General features: G+C 47.8%; 1 protein-coding gene across 1 annotated transcript in view; it reads left to right on the top strand.

Moving 5' to 3' along the window:
- Positions 1 to 20,339, top strand: part of TG (thyroglobulin) — a 234,104-nt gene that overhangs the window by 179,355 nt on the left and 34,410 nt on the right. The window contains exons 44-45 of the mRNA XM_060243108.1: positions 95 to 259; positions 1,714 to 1,881. Of these exons, the coding sequence (XP_060099091.1) occupies positions 95 to 259; positions 1,714 to 1,881 (333 nt within the window). The remainder of the gene's footprint in view (positions 1 to 94; positions 260 to 1,713; positions 1,882 to 20,339) is intronic.

Raw genomic sequence — 20,339 nt, 5'->3', positions numbered from 1 at the left:
GGCTAACTGTCCTTGATAGACCGCAGCCAAGTTGATCAGGCATCTGTTTTCTCTTCTCATTTCCTTATTTTCTTTTTTTTTTTTCATTTTTCAGGGAGGCTCTGCTTTCTCTCCAGCTTCAGTGATCGGCAAGGAGAAAGCACGGGAGCAAGCTGCCGATTTGGCTGCCGAGCTTGGCTGTCCTTCGGCCGACGGCGAGGAAAGTCTCTCCTGTCTCCGCCAGCTGCCTGCCAAAGCTCTCAACGATGCCCAAACCAAGGTGGGCATATTTCTTATTAGGATAGCACCATTCAAATGGGTACATGTGTTAGGGTTGCCAGGTCCCTCTGGGCAGCTAGCAGGGGATGGAGGAGGGGAGCAGGGAGTTTCATTCATTACTGGGGGATGCAGGGGGTTTCATTCCACATTTCAGCAACAGCCCACGTGCAGGGGTGGAATTCTAGCAGGAGCTCCTTTGCATATTAGGCCACACACCTCTGATGGAGCCAATCCTCCAGGAGCTTACAAGGCTCTTTTTTGCAAGCTCTTGGAGGATTGGCTACATCAAGGGGGGGTGTGGCCTAATATGAAAGGAGCTCTTGCTAGAATTCCACCCCTGCCCATGTGACTTCCAACATGACCCCAAAGTGACATAGGCATGTCAGGGCCATCGGGCAATGCTCTGTTTTGGGGACAAAAAACTCTACGGTAGAATTTTCTTCTACCATAAAGTTTTTGCTCAAAAACCAGAGCGTCACCCCAACATCCTCAACATGCCTATATCACTTTCACATAGGAGCCATGTAGGCACATCTCTGAATTGTCAGGTGTTCCTCCTCTTTAGGGGGAGGGATGTCCCCCCTGCTGGCCAACTGATTTGAGGCAGAGACGTGAGGCCTGGCAGTGAGGGACCCCCGCTCCTACCAGGGTCTGGCATCCCTAAATTGTGTGTAAGAGGAGCCATGGCTCAGTCGTAGAATATCTGCATGGCGTGCAGAGGATACCAGGTTCGATCATCTGCATCTCCACTTGGAAAGGACCAGGTAAGAGGTGATATGAAAGACCTCAGCCTGAGACCCTGGAAAGCTGCTGTCCCTCTGAGTAGACAATACTGACCTTGATGGACCAAGGGTCTGATTCAGTAGAAGGTGGCTTCATGCATGCATAACGTGAGTGAGGGATGCTGCCGCTGATCTTCCTTTAAAAGAAATAGGTCTGAAATTTAGGACATCTCATTGGCTGGTAGGGACATAAAATCAGGGCTTTTTTGTAGCAGGAACTCCTTTGCATATTAGGCCACACACCCCTGAAGTAGCCAATCTTCCAAGAACTTACAGGGCTCTTAGTACAAGGCCTACTCTAAGCTCCAGGAGGACTGGCTACATCAGGGGTGTCTAACACTCTGTGTCACACAGTGACCAAAAACCCCCAAGTGCCATCAGGAGATCCACCAGTGGGGCCCAGACACTTAGAAGCCTTCCCACTCTGCAAGCCTGGCAAAACAAGCTGTGATGCAGAAGGAAGCAAGAGAGAGAGAGAAGGAAGCAGATGACAGCCAGTTGCTCAGGGGCCTGATAGGAGCCCTGCCATGGCCTGATTTGGCCCCCAGGCCATGTGTTTGACACCTCTGTTTTAAGGAGTCCCCTCTCTCTTGGTAGATGCTCAGTAGTTAGGCCACCTACTGCTTCCCACCTCACCTCACTGTCCAACCACAGCTGTCTGTTTCCCTTCTAGCGACTTGCTGTGAGCGGGCCCTTTCAGTACTGGAGCCCAGTGGTCGATGGCGTCTACCTTCAGGAGCCTCTAACATCAGCCTTGCAGCGCTCTCCGGCTGTGACGTTGGACCTGCTCATTGGGAGCTCTCAACAAGATGGGCTGATCAGCCGGGCCAAGGCAATCAAGGTACTTGGGGTTGAAAAGCTATAGCTAATGATGGTCCACCCTCCAAAGCACCCATTTTTCCCCCAAGGGGAACTGTTCTCTGTAGTCTGGAGGCCAGTTGTAATTCTGGGAGATCTCCAGGCTCCACCTGGAGGCTGGCAACCCTAGTTGACTTTATGGCATCACATCTCTACTGAGCTCCCTCCTGTCTTCACTCCCAAATGTCCAAGAATGTCCAAACCTGGAGCCGACAACCCTAAACAGAATGGATTAAACATTCGTTCCTCTCTCTTCTGCTTTTCTGCTCATTATCGCCCCCTACTGGAGCTGGCTTTCCTGCTCTAGAAGGCCACCAAGCTACCATGCTTGTGAGGTATGGTCCACAGCCAGGGCTGCCAACTTCCAGGGGGCACGTAGAGCTCTTCTGCTGTTACAATTGATTTCCGGATGACCAAGATGGAGAAAATTGGCAGAGACTGACCAAGAGAGAGATCTTGGGGTCGTTGTAGAGAACTCACTGAAAATGTCAAGACAGTATGCGATTGCAATAAAAAAAGGCCAATGCCATGCTGGGAATTATTAGGAAGGGAACTGAAAACAAATCAGCCAGTATCATAATGCCCCTATATAAATCGATGGTGCGGTCTCATTTGGAATACTGTGTGCAGTTCTGGTCACCGCACCTCAAAAAGGATATTATAGCATTGGAAAAAGTCCAGAAAAGGGCAACTAGAATGATTAAAGGGTTGGAACACTTTCCCTATGAAGAAAAGTTAAAACGCTTGGGGCTCTTTAGCTTGGAGAAACGTCGACTGCGGTGTGACATGATAGAGGTTTACAAGATAATGCATGGGGTGGAGAAAGAGAAAGAAGTCCTTTTCTCCCTTTCTCACAATACAAGAACTCGTGGGCATTCAATGAAATTGCTGAGCAGTCAGGTTAAAACGGATAAAAGGAAGTGCTTCTTCACCCAAAGGGCGATTAACATGTGGAATTCACTGCCACAGGAGGTGGTGGCGGCTACAAGCATAGCCAGCTTCAAGAGGGGATTGGATAAAAATATGGAGCAGAGGTCCATCAGTGACTATTAGCCACAGTGGCCACAGTGTGACAGAGTGTTGAACTGGATGGGCCATTGACCTGATCCAACATGGCTTCTCTTATGTTCTTATGCTAAAATGGCCGCTTAGGAGGGTGGACTTTATGGTATTGCGCCCTGCTGAGGTCCCTCCCCTCCCCAAGTCCCACCTTCCCCAGGCTCCACCCACCAAACTCAGGTATTTCTCCACCCAGAGCTTAATCCTGGCTCTTGTGGATTTTTTTTTTCAGGGAGATATATTTAAGGCAGGCCACTCTGGGCCGGGGCTTCCAGCTCTGCTTTTTCAAACACAGGCAGGATAGCTTTGTGGTTTCTGCCGTACTATTACCCGGAGGGGAGCCATGTTTTTAAAATTAAGATAACAAGAGATGTGTCATCTGCAAATGTGCAGACATCAGGAGCCAGACAGTTCCGAACGTCCCCACAAAGTGCACCAGCACTGCTTTGATTCCTGGGCCTTTTCATCTCCACATCCTGGTTTGATAAGGGCCGCTGCGTTCCTTCCCAGCCTTTTCTGTTAGGTGCTCCACATACCGACCTGCTGTTAATTATCACCCATTTTACGATCGTCTTCTTCTGGGGCAGCAGATGCAAAGATTGTCTCTCGCTTGCTGGGTAGCATTGAGAGCGAACCCTCTCGTTGAACTTCTAGCCCCTCTCAGTCTCTCAACCCACCCCCCCCCCCGCAATATGCGAACGAGAAAGATTGCAAATTCCTCCTGTGCAAGCAGTTCATTTCGACATAAAACTGGCCTTGAAATTCTAAGCGGTGTTATTACAGGATGCGGGTGTAGCGGTTCGTTTCCACACTGCCCAGTTGCTTGATTTTGCGCTGTCTCCCTTATTTTCTCTGGGTGCAGGTGAATAATTGAACAGTGAGCAGATCTGCCAGTCAAAGTGTGAGGCAGTCCGAATGATGGCTGTGTGTGTGTATTAGTGATATAAACACTGGTTCAAATGTCATCTAGACTTAGGGTTGCCAAGTCCAATTCAAGAAATATCTGGGGACTTTGGGGGTGGAGCCAGGAACAAGGGTGTGACAAGCATAATTGAACTCCAAGGGAGTTCTGGCCATCACATTTAAAGGGACGGCACACCTTTTTAAATGTCTTCCTTCCATAGGAAATAATGAAGGATAGGGGCACCTTCATTTGGGGCTCATAGAATTGGACCCCCTGGTCCAATCCTTTTGAAACTTGGGGGGTACTTTGGGCAGAGGCACTAGATACTATACTGAAAATTTGGTGCCTCTACCTCAAAAAACAGCTCCCCTAGAGCCCCCAAAACCTCCAGATCAATTCCCCATTATACCCTATGAGAATCGATCACCACATAGGGAATAATGATGTGCTCAGCAGACATTTCCCTCCCACCCCATTTCCGGCGACTCTGAAGTGAGGGATTGACATCTCTACTCACGAGTTGCTGCCAGTGTGGTATAATGGTTAGAATGTCAGGCTAGGACCTGGGTTTGAACCCATTTTCAAATGTGGAAGGTCACTTACTGCAAGTTACCCAGTGGCTGTGTGGAAACCCTTGTCCCCACCCACCCTCGTTGCTGCCCTTGCTCCAGTGAACAAAGGGGAAAATGTGGGGGCAGACTGGTGTCCCACAATGTAATTATGTCATTTCCAACCATGAAACCGGAAGTGATGTCACCATGTCATGGGCACTCTAGGGTTCACCCCAAACCGTATTATTTAGGATTGCCAAGTCCAATTCAAGAAATATCTGGGGACTTTGGGGGTGCAGCCAGGGGACTTTGGGGGTGGAGCCAGTAGCAAGGTTGTGACAAGCATCATTGAACTCCAAAGGGAGTTCTGGCCATCCCATTTCAAGGGACGACATACCTTTTAAATGCTTCCCCTCTGTTGGAAATAATGGATAGGAGCACCTTTGGGGGCTCATAGAATTGGACCCCCTGATCCAATCTTTTTGAAACTTGGAGGGTATTTTGGGAAGAGGCACTGGATGCTACGCTGAAATTTTGGTGCCTCTACCTCAAAACACCTCCCCCCAAAGCCCCAGATACTCGCAGATCAATTCTCCATTATACTCTATGGGAATCAGTCTCCATAGGGAATAGTGGAGTGTCCAGAAGACTTTTCCTCCCACCCTTGCTTTCTGATGACCCTGAGGCGGGGGGAGGGCCTCCAAGCTGGGGGCTCCCCTGCCCCCACCTGGGGATTGGCAACCCTAGTATTATTTCATCATAGAGTTAGGAGTGAATCCCAAAATATGTTCACCTCTGATCCCTTCTCTCCAAATACTGTCATAATGCGGATCCCCTTCGCAGTGAGTGGAAGGATTCATTTAATGCATCCCTTGCTTTGGTTTAACTCTGGTCTGTATGATTCATGCCTTTTCATTCTCCAACTCTTTTGTAATTCCTCTGGATCTTTGGAAAAGCCATCACCATTATTCCACGTGTAGCATGTCCCACACGCCGGTTTGACGTCCTATACTGAATTGTGGAAACATTTTCAAGTTCTTCTGATGCAAACCAGATGCATACAAGCCATGTAAAATAACTGCATAGAGAAGGCCTCTTTTTCACAAATGGTAGATGACTTATCTTGGGTCCGTACCATTTCAGATTGCAGGTGAGGACTCTTGTCATTTATACACTCTTCCACACACAACTGCATAAAGAAATACAGATGGTCAGGGGTCGCTTTGTAGAAAAATAGGTGGTGGAGCTCATCCAGGGATTGTTATGCAGCTGCACCTACTATTCAATGGACAAGGTGGGGAGAAGGAGGGGGAACCCTCAGAAAGGTTCAGGAGCTGTGTTCCTGTGAGCTCCTGCTGAATCCGAGGCCTGCAGACGGTGAGCAGTGTTTCGCCTGAGTTAGCATGAGCCAGCTCATGGTCTTAAAGCCCCTGGTGCACATGTTTTAGTCTTAGCTCAGGAAAAATGGCCCCAGAGCAAACTAATGTATGCAGCAGCTCACGACTTTAATGCCAGTAGCTCACAAAGTAGAATTTTTTCTCACAAAACTCCAATACTTAGAGCAGCGGTCCCCAACCTTTTTGGCACCAGGGACCAGTTTTGTGGAGGACAATTTTTCCACGGACCTGGGGAGGGGGGGATGGTTTCAATTGTGCACTTTATTTTGGTGCAGTGGTTAAGTGCAATTGTGCACAGTGGATAATACAGTTGTGCACTTTATTTTGGTGCAGTGGTTAAGTGCAATTGTGCACAGTGGATAATACAGTTGTGCACTTTATTTTGGTGCAGTGGTTAAGTGCAATTGTGCACAGTGGATAATACAGTTGTGCACTTTATTTTGGTGCAGTGGTTAAGTGTGTGGACTCTTAGCTGGGAGAACCTGGTTTGATTCCCCACTCCTCCACTTGCACCTGCTGGAATGGCCTTGGGTCAGCCATCACTCTCACAGGAGCTGTCCTTGAAAAGGCAGCTTCTGGAAGAGCTCTCTCAGCCCCACCCACCTCACAGGGCCACAGTTGTGGGGAAGAAGATAAAGGAGATTGTGAGCCACTCTGAGATTTGGAGTGGAGGGCAGGATATACATCCAATGTTTTTATTATTATTATTATTATTATTATTATTATTATTATTATTATTATTATTATTATTATTATTATTATTATTATTATTATTATTATTATTACTACTACTACTACTACTACTACTATATTGTAATATATAATGAAATAATTATACAACTCATGGCCCGGTTGCTAACAGGCCATGGACGGGGGTTGGGGACCCCTGACGGAGGAGTATTGATGGTGAAATGGGGTTCCAGATTAGTTTTTCCTCGTTAAGCCAATGTTTTGTGCTCTTGCAGGATTTGTACCTTTTTGCAGGACCTGTAAAGCAGAGATGTCCCACCAGGTCTTTGGTTGGGGACTGCAACGGGCTAATAACTATCCGGTGTTTTCAGGTTCCCCAGCCCCCCTTGCCTACTTTCAGAAGTTGGGACATTGCATTGAGACACCTGAATGGTTTGAATTAGAATTTGATACTTTGATATTATTTTTTATATTGACTCAGACTGTATGTTGTTTTACTGTTTTACCTAGGGCTTTTTTTGTAGCAGGAACTCCTTTGCATATTAGGCCACACCCCCTGACGTAGCCAGTCCTCCAAGAGCTTGCAGCCTACTGTAAGCTCTTAGAGGATTGGTTACATCAGGCGTGCGTGGTCTGATATGCAAAGGAGTTCCTGCTACAAAAAAAGCCCTGGTTTTACCTTGACGTAAGCTGTCCTGAGGCCTGCATACAGGGAAGGGTGACCTAAAAGCCCATATAATAGATGAATAGATGGGTACATGGATGGATGGATGGATGGATGGACGGACGGATGGACAGACGGACAGACAGACAGACAGACAGACAGACAGACAGACAGACAGACAGACAGATAGATAGATAGATAGATAGATAGATAGATAGATAGATAGATAGATAGATAGATAGATAGATAGATAGATCTTCTCTTAATGGAGGAAAATTCCATCATGTTAGCCCTTACCTATAATCTAAAGTTCCAAGTATTGGAATTTCTACCCCCCACCTTCCTTGCTCATCCACTGTTTGCGGAGTTGCCAGTTCCAAGCTGGGAAATTCCTGGAGATTTGGGTGGGTGGGGGCTGAGGAAGGCAGAATTTGGGTGGGGCAGAACCCCAGCAGGCTACAATGCCATAGAGTCTACCTTCCAAAGCAGCCGTTTTCTCCGGGGGAACGGATCTCTGTCACCTGGCGATAAGTTGCCATTCCGGGAGATCTCCAGCTACCCCCTGGAAGATGGCAACCCTATTTGTGAGAGCTTGGCTAGCTGATGCCTTTGTGGGGCCCACAGAGCTAAATCAGAAGCACAGCTTACAAGACAAACGAATTGAAACTGATTTTTGGTTCTCCTGAAAAACCTGAATTGTGTAGTCCAATAATGGCAAAGTTTCACAGAAAGATCCACAGGCTTCGAGAAGGGTAGAACTTAATTCACCAGTTTCAGAGCGCTCTGCTCGCTCTAATTGTTAGTGCTTTGGGTATTTCAGTGAGGGAGTATAATATAGTGGGTTCAACGCAAGGAAGAGGCGAGGTGGTAGTGAACATAGCTCTTTTAATAGCATAGCATAGCATAGCATAGGGCTGCACTCTTAAGACTCCAGACTGGGCCAACTATATCTACGTTCAAGGTTCCCATGCTAGTGTGCTATTGGACTATTCAAACCAGCAGGGGGCCTGTGATTGGAGCAGGGCAACGGGGATTTGGATCCTACTGGCCATTGTTCCCGAGTCCCCAAGCTCAGTCCTACAGGCTCCAATGAGCCAGGCAAGAACCCCATACTATATACACGTTTCAGATCACATATATAACAGGGAGTTTATTGGCCACTGGCCTCGCGTCTGGAACGTTTTGGAAAGAGATCATTCGGGCTAAATTGTTAAGCTACTGTGGACCTGGGATCTTGTGTGTTGCCAACAATGTCACAGGGGATTCTTGGGTTACCGGTTTTTCATGGGAAAGGTTAGGGGAGCATACGCTTGAAAAACAGAAGGACAAGACAAAAATATTTCCAGAATGCTTCATTCCTTTCATGACGGGGAAAAATAGAAACCTCCACAAATTCTTGGGTCTGCTGACCATGGGGGTGTTTGGTTGATGTCTGTCCTTGTTGCTGGCTGGAACTTTCAATGGTTCAGAAGCTGCTCGAGCAACTCTAAATGGGCCAGAATTCAGAAGATCTCTGCTTTCCTTTGTTTGAATGCAAATCTCCTGCTCAGGGTTGCTTCTCCAGCCAAGCCACCCAAACTACGACCTGGGGCGGCACCCATTAGAGCAGGGGTGGGGAATGTCAGGCCCGAGGGCCGCTTGTGGGGAATGTCAGGCCACTCGAGGAGTCTGAGTGGTGGGCATTCTGAAGGACTGCTGCTGGGGTACGTGGGTGCCTTTAAAGCTCTGCTGGGAGCAGCTGCAGTTTCCACATAAAGGGAGGGGTGGCAGGGGTGGGGGGTTTCTGGCGTCTCTGAAGCGAGGGATTGGCCTCTCTACTCACGAGTTGCTGTCAACTTCTTCAAAGTAACACAGACACACCATCCCAAGAGGAAGCCTTTCAATCGGAGACTGAAGCCTCTGGAAGTGGAAAGGCATATGGTCCTCTGGGGGTGGGGCTTCCCCCCGCCAGCCAGCTGACTGGGGGTGGGAAGGAGCCTAGAAAAGTGGAAGAACCCCCGCTGGGACCTGGGAATTGGCAAGCCTATCCACAAATGATGTTATAAATATTCAAATGGTCCTTAGCAGAAAAAAGGTTCCCCACCCCTGCATTAGAGGCTGAGAACTTCCAGAATTACAGCAGATCTCCAAACAGCAGAGATCAGTTCCCCTGGTTCACTTCCCCCAAAGGACTTCTTTGGAAGGTGAACTCTATGGGATTATGCCCTGTTGGGGTCCCCCCTTGCCCAGGTTCCACCCCCAAATGTTGAGGAATTTCCCGATCTGGAGTTGTCAGCCCTCTTTGAGAGTCAGAATCTGACTTGCCTGTCCCAGTGTCCAGGTCTGTTAATTTGTAATCTGTGCAAAGCTCCTTCTTTTCAGTCTCTGATCTTCCAATGGAGCTGGCCTGGTGCTTATTAGAAGCATAGTTTACTGCAGGAACTGCCAACATGGTGCTCATGGACACCGCAGTGCCTACTGACACTTTTCCTGGTGTCCACCAAGTGTTTTTAGAAAGTGGGGCTTTTGGCCAGCAAGGCTTCTAATTGGCCTTTGGAGGCTTGATTGGTTGTGCAGATTTAGGAACATATTGTTTTGGCAGAAGTGGCCACAACTGCATAAGGATCTTTGTTGTGTGACGGAAGATAAGGTACAGCAGCCATTTTGTGGTGGGCTACTTCTTAGGGTTGTCAGGTCCAACTAGAACATAAGAACATAAGAGAAGCCATGTTGGATCAGGCCAATGGCCCATCCAGTTCAACACTCTGTATCACATAAGAACATAAGAGAAGCCATGTTGGGTCAGGCCAATGGCCCATCCAGTTCAACACTCTGTGTCACACAGTGGCCAATATATGTGTGTGTGTATATACAGTATATATATATGGGGGGGGGGGCTTCCTCTGGGTGTCCTGCCCCCCCAGGGAAAGTGTATGCGCAATACATCGCCTCTCCTTTCCCAGTGTAGTGAACGCTGCGTGGTCACTGTCTGGCTTTGCCTGGCAGATGTTCACTGCAATGGCGTCTCCTACATTACTTCATCCATTACTTCTCGCTGGTCCCCCCCGTTTTTCACAGAGTTTGCCACGTCATGGTGCGACCGAATGTCCGGCGGTATAACTGGATGGACAGGCTGGGCTCACCAACCTCGCCAGCCAAGAGAAGGAAAACTCTAACATCAAGCCCGGGCAGACAGAGCTCATTAATGTAACACCTACCACCTGGAGGACTCGCTGCCGGCGTCCTGGCTTACTGGGCCATGGCAGATGACCCCAAGGTGAAAGGGTGGAGCCAGTACTGCGCACACTGTGCTTCACCTAAAAATTCCTCTGCGCAGGCCTGAAGGGTATCCACATCCACAACCCACATCATACCAAGTCCTGCAGCGATGGGCAAGGGGCGAAACGGCAGGTGGAAGATGCCACTGGAAGCCGCAGTCCCGATCCTGCATGTAGGCGGTTCAGGGTATTGGTCGCCTGATGCTGACCTGGAGACAAAAGCATTTTTCGGCAGCACCCTGAACGACCAAGCAGCCTTATTTAGGGACAGCACTGCTTGCTCTGTATGGAGAGGGGCCTAGAAAAGGTGGCCTAAACAAAGCTCGTCTCCCCCCCCCCCAGTTGGCTAGCTGCGGTCAACGGGCATGCTTACTTGCGGTCGAAAAATAACAACAAAGAAAAGGCATGCACCTGCCTCACAAAATGTGCAAAGACTAAAGCTTGTGTGTTGGAACATCAGAACCATGCTTGACACAGTAGACAGTGGTCGCCCTGAATGACGCTCTGCTCTAGTTGCCCACGAACTTCTCAGGTTGAATATCAACATAGCAGCTCTCAGTGAGGTCCGTTTCCCTGAGGAAGGTAGTCTTCAAGAACACGGTGCTGGCTATACCCTCTACTGGTCGGGTAAGTCAAAGGCTGAGAGCCGCCTTTCTGGCATTGGCTCCATTGCCTCTAAACTCGAAAACCTGCCAACAGGTCACTCAGATCGCATCATGTCCATGCGCCTCCCACTTCAAAACAAGCAGCATGCAACACTCTTCAGTGTGTATGCCCCAACCCTTCAAGCAGATCCTGCAGAAAAGAACAAGTTCTATGCTGATCTACGCAACCTCGTACGGAAGACCCCTATAGAGGACAAGGTGATCATCCTTGGCGACTTCAATGCCAGAGTAGGTAAAGACTCGGAAGCCTGGAAAGGAGTACTTGGCAAACACAGCATTGGCAACTGCAATGATAACGGGCGCCTCCTGCTAGAATTCTGCATGGAGCATCAGCTCACCATCACCAACATTATATTCCAGCAGAAGAACAGTCTGAAGACAACCTGGATGCACCCACAGTCCAAGCATTGGCACCTTATTGACTACATTCTGGTGCACCAGAGAGACCTTCGAGATGTCTTACACACCCGAGTAATGCCCAGTGCAGAATGTCATACGGATCATCGTCTTGTACACTGCAATCTCCGTCTTCACTTTAAATCTACACCCAGGAGAGGCGGTATCCCCCAGAGGAAGTTTCAGGTTGGCAGCCTTCAGTCAGCCGAAGTTAAAGCTGCCTTCCAGGCAAAACTCCAGACAAGAATTGAGGACCCCAGTTGCCCCACAGACCCTTCTCCGGAAGCACTCTGGGAACACCTAAAAACTACCATCCTGTTGACCTCTGAAGAAGTCCTCGGGTTCTCCACAAGGAAGAACAAGGACTGGTTTGACGAGAACAATCAAGAGATCCAAGAATTACTGGCGAAAAAGAGATCTGCCTACCAAGCACATCTTGCTCAGCCCTCCTGTCCCGGGAAAAAAGCAACCTTTTGCGCTGCATGTAGCAACCTCCAGCGCAAGCTTCGAGACATTCAGAACGAGTGGTGGACCAAGCTTGCAGAGAGAACCCAGCTGTGTGCAGACACTGGTGATTTAAGAGGGTTTTACGAAGCCCTGAAGGCAGTATATGGTCCATCATATCAGGCTCAGAGTCCCTTGCATAGTGCAGACGGCCAAGTGCTCCTCACAGACAAGGCATCCATACTGAACCGGTGGTCGGAGTATTTTCAGGTTCTCTTCAGTGCCAATCGCGTAGTTCAAGATTCAGCAATCCACCTCACCCCACTTCAACCAGTGAAAACAGAGTTGGATGTGATCCCCACCCTAGAAGAGACTGTTAAAGCCATCAAGCAACTGAAAAGTGGCAAGGCAGCGGGAGTTGAGGCAATCCCACCAGAGATCTGGAAGCATGGGGGCATAGTACTACATAGCACACTTCACAAAGTACTTGTCACATGCTGGGAACAAGGCAAACTACCACAGGACTTTCGCGATGCAATCATCATTACTCTACACAAGAACAAAGGGGAAAAGTCAGACTGCTTCAACTACCGGGAGATAACCCTGCTCTCCATCGCAGGCAAAATCCTTGCTAGAATACTCCTGAACAGACTGGTGCCCACCATTGCAGAACTCCTCCCAGAGAGCCAGTGAGGCTTCAGAGCTAACAGGAGCACCACCGACATGGTATTTGTTCTCAGGCAGCTCCAAGAGAAATGCAGGGAACAGAACAAGGGTCTATATGTGACTTTTGTTGACCTTACCAAAGCTTTCGATACCAAAGCTTTCGATACCATTTCGATCCCAGCAGAAAAGTCTCTGCCTCTTTGTTGAATTCATATCCCAGAATCTTAGAGATCTCTTGCTGAATCATCTGCCAAAACATTTTAGCCCTTTCACAAGTCCACCACATATGGTAGAAAGAACCTTCATGCTTTTTACATTTCCAACACCTATCTGGCATCTTGTTATTCATCTTTGCTATTTTTTTTTTGAGTCATATGCCATCTATACATCATCTTAAAACAGTTTTCTTTAATACTATGACATGTTGCGAGTTTCATAGAGTTCTTCCACAGATACTCCCAAGATTCCATCTTTATTTCTTTATTTACATTAACTGCCCATTTTATCATTTGAGATTTCACTACTTCATCTTCTGTAGACCATTGTAAAAGTAATTTGTATACTTTTGAGATTAATTTCTCATTGTCTCCAAGCAGAACTCTTTCCATTTCTGTTTGTTCTTTCCTTATTCCTTCGGCTTTAATATCATTCTCCATCAAGCTTTTTATTTGTTGCATTTGAAACCAATCATATTTGTAACTCAGTTCTTCTGCAGTTTTCAGTTCTATTTTCCCACTTTGTATTTTTAGTAACTGGTTATATGATAGCTGTTTTTCATTAACTGTTTTGGCTGTTAACTTTATCACTTCAGCTGGCACTATCCACAAAGGTCTCCTCTCATCACCATATTTCTTATACTTTGTCCACACATTTAATAGATTACTTCTTATATAATGGTGAGAGAAAAGACCATCCATCTTCTTTTTTCCATAATACAAATATGCATGCCAGCCGAATTTTTTTCCATGGCCTTCCAACACTAAAAGTTTTTTATTTAACAGCGTCATCCATTCTTTCATCCATACTAAACAAATTGCTTCATGATACAGTTTCAAATCTGGTAATTGGAATCCACCTCTCTCTCTTGCATCTGTCAAGACTTTCATTTTAATTCTTGGTTTCTTCCCGGCCCACACAAATTCCGAAATTTTCCTTCGCCATTTATCAAACTGTTTAGCATCTTTCACAATAGGTGGTTTGAAACAAATACATAATCCTTGGTAAAATATTCATTTTTAATGCAGCTATTCTGCCCAACAAGGACAAGTTGAGCTTGTTCCACTTTAACATATCTTCGTCTATTTTACGCCATAGTTTTTCATAATTGTTCCTGAACAAATCAATATTTTTCATTGTTATCTCTACCCCTAGGTATTTAACCTTAGAGGCAACTTCACAACCCGTTAGTCTTTGTAATTCTTGTTGTCTATTTATCTGCATATTCTTGCACAAAATTTTTGATTTTTCTTTATTTATATAAAGTCCCGCCAACTCCCCAAACTCTTGTATTCTCGTTAATAACAAAGGTGTAGCTTGTATAGGATTTTCATTTATAAACATTATATCATCAGCAAATGCTCTGTACTTATAGGTATAGCCTTTTATTTGTAATCCTTCTAGATCTTTTTCTTCTTGAATCTGCATCAGTAAAATTTCAAGAGTCATTATGAACAGCAATGGCGAAAGCGGGCAGCCTTGTCTAGTACCTTTGCTGACAGCCTCAGCAATATGTGGAGCCCAAAGAATTAAAAACTGCCCCCCGCCCCGCTGGGCATTGGGCATATAAAGCTGCCTTCTACTGAATCAGACCCCCCTGGGTCCATCCAAGTCAATATTGTCTACTCAAACTGGCAGCGGCTCTTTCTCCAGGGTCTCAGGCTGAGGTTTTTCACACCTATTTGCCTGGACCCTTTTTGGAGATGCCAGGGATTGAACCTGGGACCTTCTGCTTCCCAAGCAGATGCTCTACCACTGAGCCACAGTTCCTCCCCTGCTCTCCAGGGTCTCAGGCTGAGGTTTTTCACACCTATTTGCCTGGACCCTTTTTTGGAGATGCCAGGGATTGAACCTGGGACCTTCTGCTTCCCAAGCAGATGCTCTACCACTGAGCCACTGTCCCTCCCCTTTTCAGCTCCCAAAGAGGCATCTCTCGAGTCATCTCACACAGGCTCTGCTCCACTGGCCTCTCCCGGACCCAAATCATGACCCCCAAGGGCAGTGGGGCAGGGCCGGAGCTGGACTTTGCTGGGAGGTGATGCCTTTGCTGCTCCAGTTTCCTGTTGTGTGGGTCTTTCCCACTGAGCTGCACACCTTGGGGCCCGCCCGTGGCCCGGCTGTTTTCGGAGCACTTGCTCCTGCTCCCGCCTTCCTTCCCCTTGCAAAAACTTGCTTCCCTCACAGCTGCCCAGTGCAGCTGCCTTCCCCGCACCCTTTGCCTGGGACCCTGAAGTCCAGTCCTTCCTCGGAGCCCCTCTTCCCCCATGGTGGAGGGCTTCCTCCTCCCAACCTGGGCCCAGGCCTGCTGTCATGGGGGGGGGCGTCCTTCCTCATAGCCATCCCTGGGGGGTTGGTTGTCTTCCTCTGTTGTGGCAGAAATAAACAGGAGCCCCCCTGCACAGTTCAGGGAGAGAGCGTTTCCAACCACAGGAACTGGTGTTCACACAACAGGTGTGTGAGTTTTGCTAAGCTGGCCAATCCCCTGAAGGCTGAGGCCTCATCGGTCTACATTCAGTTCTCAAGACAGAGGATCCAACTTCCTGTTGAATTTGGGCTCGTCAGTTTCTCACCAGAGTCTCCAACACCAGGTGAGGTTTGAAGAACGCTGTGAGTTTTGCTTGCAGAAGCCCTGGCCTAATGCACTGCTAAGACCCCAGGATTTGGGGCAGCTCCGGCAATAGAGGTGCTGTTGCTGCGCTCTTCCTGGTGGTCTGCTTGGGGGTTAGTAGTGCAAAAGGTGATCTTCTGTTTCCACCGAAGGGCCAAAATGAAGAAGAAGAAGAAGAGGACTGCAGATTTATACCCCACCCTTCTCTCTGAATCAGGGACTCAGAGCAGCTTGCAATCTCTTAAATCTTCTCCCCCCACAACAGACACCCTGTGAGGTCAGTGGGGCTGAGAGAGCTCTCTCAGAAGCTGCCCTTTCAAGGATGACTCTGTGAGAACTGTGGCTGACCTGAGGCCATTCCAGCAGGTGCAAGTGGAGGAGTGGGGAATCAAACCCGGTTCTCCCAGATAAAAGTCCGCGCACTTCACCACTACACCAAACTGGTTGGACTAGATGACCCTGGAGGTCCCTTCCAACTCTAGGATTCTACGACTCAAAATTCTCAGAAAAAGGAACCGGGTCTTCAGGGAACAACAATGTTCCCTTAATTTGCTACGAGAACTAACTTTTCATCAAAAGGGAAGTAAATCTTACTTAACATGTTTTTTTGCCAAAGCCAATAGAAAGCAAGTAGATAGGTGCTGTCTTGTGTAAATAGTCCTCACTAATGCTAATGTTAATGCATTCTTCTTCTGTGGGATGCTTGTGCAGAGAGCATTAACATCTAAATTAACTAGAATATAATCTTCATCAATCTGTTTTATGTCCTCTAGCATGTTGATAAAATCTGGAGAATCCCTAATGACCGATTCTGAAGCAGAAACAGCAAGCCCACAAAGGCCACTCTCCACCCCACTCGAGCGGATCTCGCTCAGCCTGACCCCAGGGGCTTTTGGTGGGGGTGGGGGGGACGACACAACTCCGTTGTGAAATTCAGGCATGATGCTAGAAATGGGCATTCTGTGCTTCTCTTTGAATGCAAAATTGTATTTCTAAGATGTAATAGACCACAGGAACAATCCTTCTTCCCAAAACAATGCTAATTGCATTTCATAGAAGTTGCAGGATCATAAAAACAAGAAATAGGAAAAAAAGTTGTGCCTTAAATTTGTCTTATCAACACTTAATAAGCAACATAAGAAAAGCCATGTTGGATCAGGCCAGTGGCCCATCCAGCCCAAGACTCTGTGTCACACAGAGGCCAAAACCCAGGTGCCCTCAGGAGGCCCACCAGCGGGGGCCAGAACTCCAGAAGCTCCCCGCACTGTGGCCCCCCAAGCACCAAGAATGCAGAGCATCACTTGCTCAGACATAGGAGAAGCCATGTTGGATCAGGGCAGACACATCCAGTCCAACACTCTGTGTCACACAGAGGCCAAAACTCAGGTGTCCTCAGGAGGTCCACCAGCAGGGCCCAGAACTCCAGAAGCCCTCCCATTATTGCCTCCCAAGCATCAAGAAGACAGAGCATCACTGCCCCAGAGAGACTTGTACCCACGCTTAGGGCTCTTTAGCTTGGAGAAACGTCGACTGAGGGGTGACATGATAGAAGTTTACAAGATAATGCATGGGATGGAGAAAGTAGAGAAAGAAGTACTTTTCTCCCTTTCTCACAATACAAGAACTCGTGGGCATTCGATGAAATTGCTGAGCAGACAGGTTAAAACGGATAAAAGGAAGTACTTCTTCACCCAAAGGGTGATTAACATGTGGAATTCACTGCCACAGGAGGTGGTGGCGTCCACAAGCATAGCCACCTTCAAGAAGGGGTTAGATAAAAATATGGAGCAGAGGTCCATCAGTGGCTATTAGCCACAGTGTGTGTGTGTGTATATATATATATATATATATTTGGCCGCTGTGTGACACAGAATGTTGGACTGGATGGGCCATTGGCCTGATCTAACATGGCTTCTCTTATGTTCTTATGTTCTTATTAGCAGGAAAGGCCTGTGGCAAATCTTGGAACGTTTAGGATGTCCCCCAAGGTTCCTCAGCATGATCATCCAGCTACCTGAAGACCAGCGAGGCCAAGTCAGACACTGCAACGATCTCTTGGAGCCCTTCCCAATAGGCATAGGTGTAAAGCAAGGCTGTGTTCTCGCACCAACTCTCTTTACAATCTTCTTTAGCATGATGTTTCAAAGAGCCGCAGTAGATTTAGATGATGATGATGGTGTCTACATCCGCTATCGCACCGATGGCAGCCTGTTCAACCTGAGGTGACTAAAGGCCCACTCCAAGACAATGGAAAAACTTATCCGAGAGCTACTGTTTGCTGATGATGCTGCACTCGTCTCCCACTCGGTATCAGCTCTGCAGCATATGATGTCCTGCTTTGCAGAGGCTGCCAAGCTATTCGGCCTAGAAGTTAGTCTGAAGAAGACAGAAGTTCTCCACCAGTCTGCACCCCAGGAAGATTATCACCCTCCTTGCATCACTGTGGGTGAATAAGTTTTGAAGACAGTCCAGCAGTTCAGCTACCTGGGGTGCATCATCTCCTCAGATGCCAAGATCGACAAGGAGATTGACAATAGGCTGGCAAAGGCAAACCGTGCATTTGGCCGACTGCATAAAAGAGTGTGGAGCAACAAGCATCTGAAAAAAGGCACAAAGATCAATGTTTACAAAGCGGTTGTGATGACAACCCTCATCTACGGCTCCGAATCGTGGGTTTTATACCGTCATCACCTGCAACCCCTTGAGCGCTTTCATCAGCGCTGCCTTCGCACCATCCTCAGCATCCACTGGAGTGACTTTGTGACCAACACTGAAGTCCTCAAGCGGGCGGAGGTTACAAGCATCGAGGCACTGCTGTTGAAGATGCAGCTGCACTGGGCAGGGCATATTTCCAGGATGGAAAACCACCGCCTTCCCAAGATTGCCCTGTATGGCAAACTTTCCACTGGCCATCGAAATAGAGGGGCACCAAAGAAGAGGTACAAGGACTCCTTGAAGAAATCTCTTGGTACCTGTTGCATCAACCATCACCAGTGGTCTGACCTAGCCTCAGATCGCAAAGCATGGAGGCACACCATCCACCAGGCTGTTTCTTCTTTTGAGAACGCACGCATAGCTGGTCTTGAGGACAAAAGGAGATTGAGGAAGAATCGCACTGCTACAGCACCAACCCCAAATCAGACTTTTCCCTGCAGCCACTGTGGCCGGACCTGCCTGTTCCGCATTGTTCTTGTCAGCCACCAGCGAGCCTGCAGCAGACGTGGACTACTGCACCTTTCTTAAATCTTCGTTTGTGAAGTCAAGCCGAGAGAGTATGTGTGTATGTGTGTGTGTGTGTATACATACACACACACACACACACATACTGAGGCTAATAGCCACTGATGGACCTCTGCTCCATATTTTTATCCAATCCCCTCTTAATGCTTGTAGCCGCCACCACCTCCTGTGGCAGTGAATTCCGCATGTTAATCACCCTTTGGGTGAAGAAGTACTTCCTTTTATCCATTTTAACCTGACTGCTCAGCAATTTCATTGAATGCCCACGAGTTCTTGTATTGTGAGAAAGGGAGAAAAGGACTTCTTTCTCTACTTTCTCCATCCCATGCATAATCTTGTAAACCTCTATCATGTCACCCCGCAGTCGACGTTTCTCCAAGCTAAAGAGCCCCAAGCGTTTTAACCTTTCTTCATAGGGAAAGTGTTCCAAACCTTTAATCATTCTAGTTGCCCTTTTCTGGACTTTTTCCAATGCTATAATATCCTTTTTGAGGTGCGATGACCAGAGTTGTACACAGTATTCCAAATGAGACCGCACCATTGATTTATACAGGTGTATTATGATACTGGCTGATTTGTTTTCAATGCCCTTCTTGATAATTCCCAGCATGGCGTTGGCCTTTTTTATTGCAATCGTATACTGTCTTGACATTTTCAGTGAGTTAACTGGGGACTTTGGGGTGGGGAGCTGGGAGACTTCGGGAGTTGAGCCAGGATACTTTCCGGTTCCCTAAACAAATAAAAACACATCAGTGCAGTTCCCCTGAATACTGTCTTCATTTCTTCATTCTCCAGCAGCTGACTGCACTTCCCCTAAGTGAAAATGAACACCCACACACAGTGACAAAGCAACCAAAATAAATGTAGTTTGCAAAGGCACATTTTTGTGATCTCACTGGGGCAATTTATTTACTGGAGCTGCTGAATGTAACCATCTACTGTATTTCAACCAACTTCTTCAGACTAACAGGTAAAAGAAAGCAGAGCAGCCTAGGGGGTGGAGTTTTCCTCCAAACAAACAGAGGGACTCTGCTCACTTCTCATCCTTTTACACACTCACCAGGAAGACCCATGTGGCTCTGCTTACTTGCCCCACCCAGCTTTCCTCTTGCTCCCCCATCCAGGCACTAAGCACAGAATTTAAAGGCATACATACAGTCCAAAGCACAGGCAGCTTGCAGGCTTCTTCTAAGTCTGCCAAGACATAAAGGCACATGGTGGCTGTTGGAGTGGGGCTTCCCCCTGCCGGCCAGCTGGCTAGTGGTGGGGAGGAGCCTGCAAAACTGGCAACTAGGATCTGCAGACTGGCAAGCCTACTACTTATTCTGTGGCAGCCATTTTGTGGCTGACCCCTCTTTCCAAGGCAGCAATTCCAAAGGGGCCCACAGCTCAAAAAGTTGGAGACCCCTGACATTCTGAGTTGCAGTTTGGGGGCAGCAGTTTTCTTTTAAATATGCTTCGGTGAGTGTGCCAAGCATCAGTAGAGAAATGCAAACAAATCTGCATACCGCACAGGGTTGCCAATCCCCAGGTAGAGGCAGGGGATCCCCCAGTTTGGAGGCCCTCCCCTCCCTTCAGGGTCATCAGAAAGCAGGGGCGGGGAGGATGTCTGCTGGGCACTCCATTATTCCTTATGGAGACCAATTCCCATAGGGTATAATGGAGAATTGATGTATGGGTATCT

Source organism: Heteronotia binoei, chromosome 7 (genome assembly GCF_032191835.1).
Source record: "Heteronotia binoei isolate CCM8104 ecotype False Entrance Well chromosome 7, APGP_CSIRO_Hbin_v1, whole genome shotgun sequence".
Taxonomy (NCBI): Eukaryota; Metazoa; Chordata; class Lepidosauria; order Squamata; family Gekkonidae; genus Heteronotia; species Heteronotia binoei.
This window is presented reverse-complemented; position numbering and strand designations above follow the sequence as displayed.